The following is a 14,271-nucleotide window of genomic DNA, read 5'->3' as shown; positions in this document are numbered from 1 at the left end:
ACTGGGGGAAGCAGGAGGGCCTATCGGAACTTTGTCAAAATCGCTGGCCATTCATTCCTATTTCTGGTACGCTTTTACCTCCCTTATATTATCTTCCTATCACACAAAGCTTTCTTCACTCCATCCATCCTCCCAAACCTTGGCCTTCCTATTGTACTTCTCCTATCAACTCTTGCCGCCATCACCCTTTTCAGCAGACCGCCTTTTTTCAATCTCTCTACATGGCCAAACCACCTCAACCCATTTATATCTCTCATTCTCATCTCCCATCACTGGCACCTCAATACTGCAACAGCATTTATATCTGCCTTCCTATTATCTTCAACATTCAGCAACCTTTCAAAATAGTCAGAGCATACACACACACACACACACACACACACACACATATATATATATATATATATAGATAGATAGATAGATAGATAGATAGATATATATATATATATATATATATATATATATATATATATATATATATATATATATATATATATATATATATATATAATATATATATATAGATATATATACATATATATATACACAAACACATGCACACACATATATATGTATATATATATATATATATATATATATATATATATATATACATATATATATATATATATATATATATATATATATATATATATGCATGTATATTATGTGTCCGATGTTAAAGACTTGCTTCTAATAGATTTCAACCAGTTTTGCTCTAGTTAGAGTCCTTCAGAACTGGCAAACAAATGAAATTATATGGGAAACGCCCAGAATAGAATTAAAGTATAGATTGTTAGAAAAAAGTAAAATCATTGACTCCACAGATGCATATATTATAATTTATTTAGGCCATTAAATATGAGATGAATAATATCTTAACATTTTCTAACTGTTCTTAACTAAATCAGAGTTTAGTATATTATAGGAAATTAGCATCATATGAATTAAGGGATAGTGATATTTCACCTTTGGCATTTAAACATTGTAATATAGCATATAATGAAATACTGAGGAAAGTTTGAATAATTTTAATGATAAAAATGAGTTCACTAAAGAACATAACATAAAACGCAAATGCATAAGCTAAGGATTTCCTTATATTCCCCTTCAAACATTAGTAGACTAAGTATTTTATTTAAATATGCATACAAGCTGTATATTCATGCCTATATACCATGTGTGATATTACCAGGCTTTTCATGAAATACTTTTGAAATATATCCTTTGGAAAACTGAATGAAAAAGGAACATAACGCGTTATACATTTGTGAAACATATTCACTTATATCTTTACATACTGTACTTATTCTTCCATCGAGTCTTTATATTATTAAAGCACAATAAGTTCTTTTACAAATATTTATGATCAAGTCAAGATAAGTTTACAATTTTTATCATACAAATGACTGACAGGTTAGATTTCGCTTCTTGTAAATATCTCAGTTTTATTACATAATTCATCAAGTTGATAATAAGTGATTTACATTTCTCTCAAAAATAAGATTAGAAATTCCTTCGTAGAATTAAAAGAATAAATGATAAAAAAGGTTAACAATTTAAAAATTTCAAAAGATTACAAGTATTGCAACAGTCAGTGCAAGATTGTATTCCTCCCTGAAACAAACAAATTATGACTTTTAACCTCATCATTTGCACTTTTGTTTTTCTTCCTAAGTATTTAAATGTTTATGCAGTATAGTTTAGCCTAACTTCTCATACTTTTTTTTTCTTTTTTTTTTTTTTTATTCATCAGCGTCTGTCATTACCAAAGTTCTTACTTCCAATTTCATAAATGTCATCCAGTGCTATAGTCTCAAAATCTTTTTCTCCAAACATATCTTCTTCGAGGGATGCAGTTAGGGTATCTAAGCATCTCCAAAGCTCCGAATGATTAATTGGGTCCCCATCCTGAAACCGAGGCGCTTCTGAGTATCCGCATGAAAATGGAGAGCCCCTTATATCTGAGGAAAGGTCTCTAAAGGACGTAGATGGTGCTTGATTCTCTGGTTGTGTAAGATCTATCAAATTACTGCTGGTACCAACGGAAGATGCAAGGGAACCCTGACGTGCCGAATTCAAGTTTACATCTTTGGCAACAGAATGAAAAGAAGTGTGCTGATTTTGTGTTGTGTGAGGGATAAATGAATTGGTGATCATTCCTGAAGATGTTGGCTGTTCACTTGGTTGCAGGATGTTAAATAAATCTGGGAAAAATGATGGAGTTATTGGCTGGTCTTTTATTTCTTTGGGAGAGTATAAATTTCTTATGACGTTTGGAGGAGTCACTAGTTCTGTGTTAAGGTTTTTAGGGCTGGTTGAATGTGAGGAGACCTCTGTGTATGTTTTTGATTCCTTCTTGTTTTTACTGGTGAGCAGTTTACTTGTAGAAGATTTTGTTGGGGCCTTGAGCTGTCCCATTGATTCTTGGGTGGCTTTGAAAGTTATTGCTGAAGTTGATTGTAATTTTTGTATATTCTTAGTTGCAGAAATACTTCTGGAAACATCAAGAGAAGGCTTGGAATACTTGAAAGTCACAGTGCTGGACTCTCCTTTCTCAGTTAATGGTTTATTTCTTTTATAACTTGTCTCTGCACCAACAAATCCGGATTTATGAAAATTTTGCACTTTTGCAGAAGCTATCAGGGTTTGAGAAGGCGCTGATTTTGCGGGGATACATGGCTGCGTTTTTTCGTTTCGGGTGGCGTCTAAAGTGATTGCAGATGTCAAAGGGCTTCGCTGTAAATCCCTAGAGGCATAAACATTTCTTGAAAGGTTCTGAGGAAACTTCATACAATTGTCACTCAAAGACTTAAGAGGCTTGCAACTCTGAGAACCAGTATTTCTTTTCTTGGTGTATGGTGTATATCTTTCAGAGCTTGTGAGCTTCCTTTTACTAATTTTACCTACATGAGTTATTTGTTTTTCTGGACAAGTCACCATAGTTTGAGGAAATCTGGCTGGTATATATGCTTGTCGAGTTAGATCCTCATATTTAACGTCATGCTGTTGCGTAGATAAGGTAATACTAGGGCCAGTGTGTTGGAATTCATCAAGCAGGTCCTCCAAAGGTGCTATGAATATAGGTTGATCTGGGTTTTCTATCAAAACCTGATCCACAGTCTTGTGTAAACTAACTGCACCATCCAAAGGAAGCATAATGATGTGAGGAGTTTTTTGTATTTCTGGACAAGTCACTATAGTTTGAGGAAATCTGGCTGGTATATATGCTTGTCGAGTTTGACCCTCTTGTTTAACATCATACTGTTGCGTAGATAAGGTAATACTAGGGCCAGTGTGTTGGAATTTATCAAGTGGGTCCTCTAAGGGTGCTATGACCATAGGCTGATATGGGTTTTCCATCAAAACCTGATCAACAGTCTTGTCTAAACTAATTGGACCATCCGAAGGAAGCATAATGATGTGAGGACTGGCCATTTTCCAGAATAAGAGTGAAATCTGATAAGTAGACGTGAAGAAAGTAGCCAGGTACTGTGGAGTAGGAGTCCTGAGATCAAACACACTCAAAATCCTGATAACTCAAAATGGTTACCTACTGAAGGTTTATCTGGAAGAAAAATTAGGGATAACTTATGCTAAGTATCTGAAGAAAAACATTTACTATTACTACTTATATCTGAGCTGTTGCTACTGATAATGATGATAGTGAGAAAAATAGAAAATAAAATCATAATCTACTGAAAGGCTAGAAAAGAATCAAGTACCGTAAATAAAAAAAAAAAAAAACACTCACATAATAGCTGCATTTTGAAACATTGCTAAGACAGACAAAAGAAACTTAATCATACAGTTATGTAGTTCAAAGTCTTCAATATGGAAATAAATTTTCATAAACATTTCCTTTTCAGTATCATTTAGTTGTTTGTTTTAACCCCATTATAAGTGTCCATTATTGCCACCTCCAATTTAAAACTACAGAATTAATTTTTTTTTCATGTAACTGAAAGCGTAATCCTTATGCAACCTCTTTTATAACAAAATGTCTTCTTGGAGTTCATCCTTTTTGTTTAGATGATTTTGGGCCTCAACATACAGATGTGGTTTATCAGTCAAGCATCATCATTGGACCAATTATCATCTAGTTCTAAATTGGAACAGCACAAACGCTTTTCAATCTTGAAAAGGATTCCATACATCCATACATAAGATTGACATCAGAACGTGCAGTGATTGATTGATGTCAATCCATATTACTTAATGATCATACATGTGTGACGTGGAGACCCTGGATCCCAGCAGCTCCGGAGAGAAGAAGATTCTGCCAGTTCACCCCAACATATCTGTTCTAGTCGAACTGGTCTACTTTGCCTTTCCAGCCATAGTTCAGTGATCCAGGATCGTGCCACGGCCAGAGCATGAGCTACGTTAATGAGTTTCCGAGCATTAAACATATCCCTCGTTTTGTAATAAATGTATTTCTTCGTTGTCAGGAATAATGAGATATATACCATATTTGATATTTTTGATAAGTGAAAAAGGATAAGGAGAATTTTGCATAATGCATTTCTAAAGCAGAGGAATCCTTATTTGGAATATGGTTGGACAGAATTAACTTATATCTTATCCTATTTCGGTTTGACAAGTATACATACTCATGGGCTTTGCGTTGTAATTGTGTGTTTTTTTTTTTTTTTCTTTTTTTTCGCAGATTGAAATAATGGCATCGTATGAACGAATTATTGCAATATTCTATACAGAGGGTATTGTTAGGCACAAGTAACTTAGTTTCTTTTTGATGAATTAATGTCGTTCCATAGTGTTTAAACATAGAAAACCCTAAAAGTTTTTTTGTTTTTTTTATCGAAATACTTTTACTATACCTATCATGATTAGGTAAGGAAGCTTAGAATTATATTCTTGCGAAACTATGTAAAGTGCATAATCTCTTTTGACAATTGCTTGACTAGCGTTGATATAAAGACATAAAAACATATACAAGCAGGAGTTAAACAACGCTTTCCTTATTCACTCATCTTTTTGTTCTCAGCTTAGTCCTGTTTCCTTACGGGGTCGTTGTTTTTGATCAGGCGCTTACATTCTGGGATTCGCTTCTGCTTCATCAAGTCCCTTTCCTCTCAAAGGCCGCAGAGAAGGCCTCTTTTTCGGTCTCCCTCCTTTCCTTCTACCCTATACCCCAACTCTTTACCATTATTTATGTACCATGTCTTCTACTGTCTTGGGGTAGAGTTCTCCTGCTAGAGGGTATACTATATAGAGCCCACTATTCAATCATCTTTCTTCCTCTGGGTATTTTTTTTTTCTAATTTTTAGAGTTTATATATAAAATATTTATTTTGATGTCGTTACTGTTCGTAGAATATTTCATTTTAATTGTTCGGTACTTGTTTCCTTATCTCCTTTCCTCACTGGGGTATTTTTCCTGTTGGAGCCCTTGGTCTTATAGCATCCTGCTTTTCCAACTAGGGTGGCAGCTTAGCTAGTAATAATAAAAATAATAATAATAATAATAATAATATGGCCTTCCTACTTCTTTGTAAGTGTCCGTATCATCACTGTCTCTCCTTTAGTTTTCCGTCTAATCTATTTATGTCTAATTCTGTCCTTTCTTGTTACAATAGACATCCTTCTATTTCAAACCTCTTCACAAATTTAAGGCATTCACATCCTAATTATACTCCCTCTCTTAATGTAGCATCGATTATTCTTTTGAATATATTCAAGGGGCAAGACATGAATGTAATAACTCTATAATTACTCAGCTTCGAGCTTTTGCACAGAGTGTTTATGTCTCATCTGAAAAGGAGTACAATTTAACCATAAAAGAAACCCTTTCTGGTACAACTCAGGAACATAAATGGTGGTGTACCCTTAAATCTGCACTCTTTGGTGTAGATGCAACAGTTCCTCCTTTACTTAAACCTGATGGCTCAGTCACTCACTGTCCAAAGGAAAAGGCAACCCTTATGTTTTGACAGTAAACAGAGTAATGAAAAACTTGAACTTCCTCATTTATGTTTTCCTGAGGCTAAACTAACTAGTTTAGTTTTTCGATCTCGTGAAATTAAAGCTCAGTTGATGGGCCTTGATGCTTATGGAAGTGTAAACCCATATGGTATTTTTCCATTGTTCTTTTTTATAAAGACAGCAGATTTCTTAGCTCCAAAGTTATCTGTTATTTTACGCAAGTTAGCAAGAAGAGGAGCTTTTAGCACTTGCTGGAGGATTGGTAATGTTACTCCTCTATGTAAATGTGTTTGTGGTAGCTCAAGTCTCACTGATTACCGCCCAATTTCCATAACTCCCATATTATCTAAAGTTTTTGAGCGTCTTCTAGCAAAACGTCTTAATAGGTTTGCTGAAAGTAATCATCTATTCCCTAGTTTGCAATTTGGTTTTTGTAAGGTCCTTGGAGCATGTGATGCCCTTCTTACAATCTCTAATGATACAGAAATCCCTTGATTGTGGTCAGGAAGTTCGTATGATTGGCCTTGATTTTAGTGCTGCCTTTGACCGTGTTAATCATGAGGCCCTTATTTTCAAATTCAAACAGTTGGGAGTGGGTAGGTTGTTTCTTAGCAGTATTATTGATTTTTTAAGTAATAGATCTCAAAGAGTTGTTGTTGATGGGCACCATAGTGAGTATAGGAATGTGATATCCAGTGTTCCACAGGGTAGTGTTCTTGGCCCATTACTTTTCATACTATATACACATGACATGTGGTTTGGCCTAGAAAACAAGCTTGTTGCATTCTTTGCATATGCAGACGATGCTATTCTCTTTGCATCAATTCCATCCCCTGAGTGTAGATCGGGGTTGGTGAATCCCTTAATAGAGATTTAGCTAAAATTAGTGCATGGTGCAAATTATGGGGTATGAAGTTAAATCCTAACAAAACTCAAAGTATAATTGTAAGTAGGTCAAGGACGGTGGCTCCTCAACATCCAGATCTCAGTATCGATAATGTTTCTTTAAATTTGTATGACTCTTTTGAATTTTTGTGTGATTCTCGACAGCAAATTTATTTTTGAGAAACACATTAGGTCTTTGTCTTCTTCAATTGCACAAAATATTGGCTTATTGAGAAAGTCTTTTAAGATTTTCGGTGATCAATCTATTCCGAAGAAATTTTTAAATTCTTTCATTCTACCTTGTTTTGAGTATTGTTCTCCTGTCTGGTGTTCAGCTGCTGATTCTCATCTTAATTTGTTGGACAGAAAATTACAGTCTATTAAATTTCTTATTCCTGATCTAGATATTAATCTTTGGCACTATCGTTCAATTAGTTCATTATGAATGTTGCATAAGATTTTTCATAACACTGACCATCCTTTACATTCAGATCCCCCCGGACAATTCTATCTTGTTCGTAATAATAGGCAGGCAGTTAATTCTAATAGCCAGGCCTTCTCCATCATGAGGCTCAATACTACACAGTATTTTAGAAGTTTTATTCCAGCTGTTACTAGGTTGTGGAATGATCTTCTTCTTCGGGTAGTTGAATCAGTAGAACTTCAAAAGTTCAAAGTTGCAGCAAATGTTTCTATGTTGACCAGGCTGACATGAGTCTTTTTGTAGTTTATATATGACATATCTGTTTTTAACTTGTTGATAGTTTATATAGGACATATCTGTTTTGATGTTGTTACTGTTTTAGAATGATTTCTTGTTAACTTGTTCTCATCATTTATTTATTTCCTTCTTTCCTTTCCTCACTGGGCTATTTTTCCCTATTGGAGCCCTTGGGCTTATAGCATCTTGCTTTTCCAACTAGGGTTGTAGCTTGGCTAGTAATGATAATAATAATGATAATAATAATTAATAATAATAATACTGCAATCTCGGACATCACATTTCCCTTTGGAAATTGGTATCAATATCCATCCATTTCCTCCACTTATCTGGTATCATTGTTTGATCAAAGATCTTTTTCATTATGCTATATATGATTTTCACTCCTTTCTTTCCTAATATTGTCCCTACTAGGATCAAGTCTCTTCCTGTTGCTTTATAGTTTTTAATACTTTGAATTGTTTATCTCTTACCTCTAGAGAAACTTATTATGATTTATATGTTCTGTTGTCCATCCTCTCTTATTGGTCTTTTATTTTCTACATTCAGTAGTTGTTAAAAACACTTTCCATCCTTTCAAGATTTCAAACTTCCCAAGTTTTGTACTATTTTTATCATTAATTTTGGTTGAAATGTGTAATATCTTTTGTACTTTTATTTCTAATCTTCAATAAGTTCAAACTGCCACTCATATAAATAATTAGGTGTCCCCCATGTCATTTTGAAAATGTGTCTTCTGTGCACCCAACCAGCTTGTGGTGCATATGCACTAATAATATTTATAACTTCTTCAGTTTCATGGTTTGTTCATTCCTCATATGCACCTCCGTCACCGTTTTGTTTTCTATTTCCATGACAGAACTACACCAACTCCATTTCGTCCGTGTGCAATCACTCCACTAAAAACTTGTATCCATGACCAAGTTTCCTTGCTTTATTATATCTCCATCAATGGTTACCTGAAAACCAAAGACTTCCAACTTCATCTTCTTCGGGAGATTAGCCAACTTCCTTTCCCTTCCTTGCCATGGACCCAATACAGAACTGTCACACTCTAATACCCATTTAACCTAACTTATTTTGTTGCACTCGCTCAGGACACTATAGTAACCCTAGTCCAGTCACAGAGTCACGGGTGAAGTATCAGTGTGGCGTTTTGTCCACTGAGTACGATCTAACCCAATATCGTTCCACATTATGGTTCATTGCTTATTAGGTTTTGACATATTAGTTTTCAGTGGAAAAACTTTTCAACACCAACCCTCGCTATTGATAAGGCTTGGAACCGGCTCCAGTCTGTCTGGGTTGCCAATTCCCCCTCCCCTGCCCCCATATCTAGACAAGCTTATGATTTCCAGAGGAAAATTAAGATTACTCGGTGATAGAACCAGCTTCCCTTCAAGCTTGAGCATGAAATATCAGCAATTAAGTAGTCGTAGTCAATTACCAAATAGAGTAACTCGTTTAAGATCACAAATCAAGAACATACCTTACGATTTGAAGAAAACCCTTCTTGTATGGGAAATTCACTGGAGAAAGGTTTTCGCTCTCTTTTTATACAACTTAGCCTCAGTGATAATTTGATTCACCTGTGAATGAATGCGATAATTTATTAATTAACCACTTCAAGTAGCCTAAATCATTTACAATTTTCATTCGGTTAGAACTGCCAAGATAGGTGTTAGATTTAGTATTCTCTATATAAATGTAATGTCCATTTCAAATATATGCCTACTTATTTGCAATATATATATATATATATATATATATATATATATATATATATATATATATATATATATCACCACAAAAATATTTCATGCACAATTTGCCACGAGTTTCATGAAAATCAAATAAAAATTGACCATGATCTAGTGAATATATATATATATATATATATATATATATATATATATATATATATATATATATTTACATTCTTGCTACCTTGACCTTTGACCAGTCACTCCCAAGTCTAATCAATTTGTCCCTGGATCATGACCAATCATCACACCAAAATTCATGAAATTCGACCGCGATATCGAAAAAGGCGGTTTTTACTTTTTTGTGACCTTGACCTTGATCATGTTGCATATCACAAACTAAGCAATTGAATTATGCACATTTATGGTACTATTTTCATGAAAATCGGATAATAATTGACCACGATATGGTTAACAGACTTATCACTTTGACCTGGCTGTGGTGGTCGATGAGGTAACGTCCCTGGCTGGTGAACGCCAGACTGGGGTTCGAGTCCCGCTCAAACTTGTTAGTTTCTTTGATAGCTTCAACCTCACCATCCTTGTGAGCTAAGGATAGGGGCTTTGAAGGAGGCTATATGTCTATCTGCTGAATCATCAGCAGCCATTGCCTGGCTCTCCTTGGTCCTTGCTTGGGTGAAGAGGGGGTCTTGGGTGCTGATCACATGTGTATATGGTCAGTCTCTTGGGCATTATCCTGCTTGATAGGACAATGTCACTGTCCCTTGACCCTGTCATTCATGAGCAGTCTTTAAACCTTTAAATCACAAGATAGGCTTTTGAATTGAGCACATTTTAATACCAGTTTCATGAAAATCGAATGAAAATTGACCACGCTATGGGAAGAATCCTTTTTTGACCTTTTCTTTTACCTTAACCTTAGACCAAATCACTCGCAAAATCTAATCAAATTGTCCTTGGAATATGGTTAATCACCCTACCAAATTTCATGAGATTTGATGAATTCGAGTTTGAGTTATATATATATATATATATATATATATATATATATATATATATATATATATATAACTTAAATAGCTAAATAAGTACACACATATCAAAATATAATTTTCTTGCGAAAGTGATAATGTGATGTTGTTTAGGTTACTGACAAACAGACACAAGCGAGTGTCAGTCATACCAACGAAATTGCAAAAGGTTTCACGAAATCTAACGTTTTCGTTTCAGCCAGTTTAAATGTTTAAATGTCGCTTATGAATGGTAGAGGCAAAGGGCAGTGACAATGCCTTAGAGACTGATCATATACTGTATACATATGATCTGCGCCCAACCTCCTCTCCACCAAAGCTAGGACCAGGGAGAGCAAGGCAATGGCTGCTTATGACTCAGCAGGTAGACCTTTAGGCTCCCCTAGACCCCTATCCTTAGCTCACAGAGATGGTGAGGTTGAAGACAATACATGAAAATCGAGCTTGAGCGGGATTCGAACCCCAGACTTGGAGATCGGCAGGCAGGGACGTTTCCAATAGGCTTCCACAACCCTGATAACAAAATTCATGTTGCAGAATTCGGCTCCGTCGAAAGTCATGTTAGCTTAGTTGTATGGGAAAAGAAGTATCATTAGGTCTTGTAAGAGGAGGATTGAATGGCAGGTAGACAACATGAGTCTAGAAGTGCTAGACCTTTCATGCAAAGTTATGAACATAACTTTAGTAGACTTTTCGTAGACTGGGTCTAAGGTTAGTCTAAACTCATTTTCTACTCGAGGTAAGAGAACTAGGCCTAACGTGCATTATTTTCAAATTATCAATAAGTATTTGAACATAAATCCAGTTTAACTGTATGTCTTTTAATATGAAACCTTGATACTTTTAAATTACTCTAATTATATGTATCTTCAGCCTACGCTGCTCATAAAAGGTTTGGAAGTTCTTGTGCAACAGCGCTTCATGATCTGAATTCTCTTTCGAGCCTTATATATTTCCCTTTCCACGGGCAGTGCTAAAGCATTGTTCCACTTTTATATTAAAGGTTATCGTTTGAGTCACAACAGAAACTACTAAAATGTGATAAGAAACAGTTTTAAAAGGCTTCGAATAAGAGTGATAATTCGACTCATTACATGATCATACTGTTAGCTTAAACAGATGTTGGTTTGAGACATTCAACTTCATTCTCTGGTTTTTTTATTATTCATGAGCTAGAAGGATTTCACTTCGACTAACATTCAATTTAATCATAGATTTATCCTTCATATTCTTATAGTAACATTAAGAAAAAGAACACATTATGTGGCAGAGCAAAACTTTCGGAACTAGGCTTATACATTATCCACAATCATGATATAAAACCGATGTTTCGTAATAAGACTAATAGCGGAATGAATGCCATACACTTTCATTACATGTTTGATTATAGTAATTCTTAAAAAAAAAAAAAAACACTATTTGTAGTAGTGAGAGAGAGAGAGAGAGAGAGAGAGAGAGAGAGAGAGAGAGAGAGAGAGAGAGAGAGATGCTGGTCGAACTGATCATGAGGATTCTTGAGAAAATCATTTCCTTTACGCCAACCTGACAAATTTGTCGGTAGCACTTTTCGAGGAAATGGTTATTTGAAACTAAATCTTAAAACCCATCTATACAGACCTTTAACTTCTGTCTACGTAGAAAGGAAGCTGGAAAACAGTCAGAGCTTGAAGTATTCCATCCGACCTCATCTGCTTACGTCTCTGGATTGAAGGCGTTCAACTTCTTCAAGGCATTACTGTATCTATACCAAGAGTCAAGCGAGTTAGGTTATGTTTCGTAGAATTACATTTATGTCCGTAACCTGTAGAAAAGTGTTTTCAAGAAGTTGTTACTTATTATTAAACCTGTTTCTCGTCTGGAAGTGAACAGGAAGCATTTTAGTGCAGCAGCGAATCTTATAAAACAATCAAAATATAAACCGTAGGCCTAATTGTTTTTTTTTCCTTGTATTTTTTTGTCGAGTAAAAAGTATTTTACACAGGTTTATTTAATTAGATAATTGATACTTATTTATAAGAAAATAGAGCAATGTTAAAATGGTGATAAAGGCTAAGATTATAGATGGTTTCCCTAGACTCAAGGTGCGTATCCTTTCAGTGATTTTTTAAGTGGGAAATACATTGATAATGTTATGATGACACCTCTCTCTCTCTCTCTCTCTCTCTCTCTCTCTCTCTCATATATATATATATATATATATATATATATATATATATATATATATATATATATATATATGTGTGTGTGTGTGTGTGTGTGTGTTTGTGTGGATGTGTGTGATCGATGTTAGAGACATGCAGTGTCCATTGTGACATCATGTGTTTTCAGTCAAGTAATTTGGGGCTTTGATTAAATCACCGTGGTTACCACGGGGAATGTTTGAGAGGAAATCTCTTGAATACCTTCTGCGTGTTTCACCCTCATGGCACAAGGCCTACGTCGTCGAAGCCCTTTTCTAATCCTCTCTCTCTCTCTCTCTCTCTCTCTCTCTCTCTCTCTCTCTCTCTCTCTCTCTCTCTGTGACTCATGATGGTCGCTGGTGTCCCTCAGGTGAACAGATGCAAACTCGATTTTTAGAAAAGCACTCATCACTATCACTACTCTTGTCCGGTCTGTGATTTGAACCCGGGCCACTCAGAATGCTATTCGAGCTCTGCAACTAAACCTACAGAGAGACGAAGAAGCCAATGTCATTCCATACAGTTAAAGATTTCTTTTGATTTGGTGGCGGATTTTATAATAAGATTGTTAGCATTCTATGAAGGTTTATAAACCAACTAAGATTTGGAAATTTTCACTGTACATAGAATCAATCCACAAATTAGCAATTAAAGTATGAATGTGGCAGTAAATAGTTTGTTGTTTCATCTCAGGAGCTACATGTTGTTTAAAGGAAAATGGCGTATACTATATATATATATATATATATATATATATATATATATATATATATATATATATATATATATATATATATATATATATATATAGATAGATAGATATTACTCACGTTAAAGTCGTATTGTGAGCTGGTATCAATTAAATTTAGAATAACTAGATCCCTTATTTATTCATTTATTTATTTATTTTTATTATTCTTTTGATTAACAGTATATTTCTTTTCGGGAGATAAGATATTTGTGAGCTGATTGTTGGTCATCATTATTTCGTGTAATAATCTACAAAAATTCCCTGACGTGTATAATGAGGGTTTCTTCAATGTTTTGGTTTCTGATATGAAATGAGACAGATTATGCTGCCATATTCCTACTGTCAATTTTTTATTTCTCATCGACAGATTTTGATGCGTCAGACATTGAAAAATTGATCAGGTGTGAGTGCAAATCGTGCATAGCATTGCAAACACACATACTAAAGTGTGTATGTCTTGCACTTCCGTGTTTTTTTATATTGGTGGTGGTTTGTTGCAACAGCGCTGCAAAGTAATCAAATTGTGACTTCTTAGGTCTAGCTGTCTTTTTTTCGATTTGAAAGTTCCGAATAATATGTCATTAAACTGACCTGTCGTCTCATGTCCCCAGTTTTGCTCTAGTACGTACATTCATTTATATGTTATGTTTTTATGGCTATATATGTAAATGTGTATTGTATTGTGTCCATGAATTTGTATATTTAATAACAACAAATGTAGCCTAGTCCATTGTAGGACAAAGGCCCAAATCATGTCCTTAGTCATATACAAACACATACACACACACACACACACACACACACACATATATATATATATATATATATATATATATATATATATATATATATATATATAAATATATACGTGTGCGCGCGTGCACACGCACAACTCACGGTGAAATCTCAACTCTTGATTTCCCCTCCATCATTTTTGTATAGGCCTATTGCTACAAGTTAATATCCTTTCGGGAATTATCGGAAACATTTTACCCTCGTGTTGCAAGATTATTTTGTTGTTAGAAGGACGGGA

General features: G+C 34.7%; 1 protein-coding gene across 2 annotated transcripts; it reads right to left on the bottom strand.

Moving 5' to 3' along the window:
* Window positions 1-865: 865 nt before the first annotated feature.
* On the bottom strand, window positions 866-12,032 carry LOC137657803 (uncharacterized). Of its 2 annotated transcripts, XM_068392326.1 has the most exons (3): window positions 11,925-12,032; window positions 9,042-9,141; window positions 866-3,568 (listed from the first exon to the last, which is right to left on the bottom strand). In XM_068392326.1, exon 3 carries the CDS (start codon window positions 3,436-3,438, stop codon window positions 1,753-1,755), a length of 1,686 nt encoding a protein of 561 aa, XP_068248427.1. In that variant the 5' UTR covers window positions 3,439-3,568; window positions 9,042-9,141; window positions 11,925-12,032; the 3' UTR covers window positions 866-1,752. The 2 variants fall into 2 exon arrangements, with proteins under 2 accessions (XP_068248427.1, XP_068248428.1); XM_068392327.1 differs by lacking the exon at window positions 9,042-9,141 and having other exon boundaries at window positions 11,925-12,028.
* Window positions 12,033-14,271: the final 2,239 nt, after the last annotated feature.

The sequence above is a fragment of the Palaemon carinicauda genome, chromosome 18, assembly GCF_036898095.1.
Source record: "Palaemon carinicauda isolate YSFRI2023 chromosome 18, ASM3689809v2, whole genome shotgun sequence".
In the NCBI taxonomy this organism is placed as follows: Eukaryota; Metazoa; Arthropoda; class Malacostraca; order Decapoda; family Palaemonidae; genus Palaemon; species Palaemon carinicauda.
Note: the sequence above shows the minus strand (reverse complement) of the source record. Positions and strands in the feature narration are given on the sequence as shown.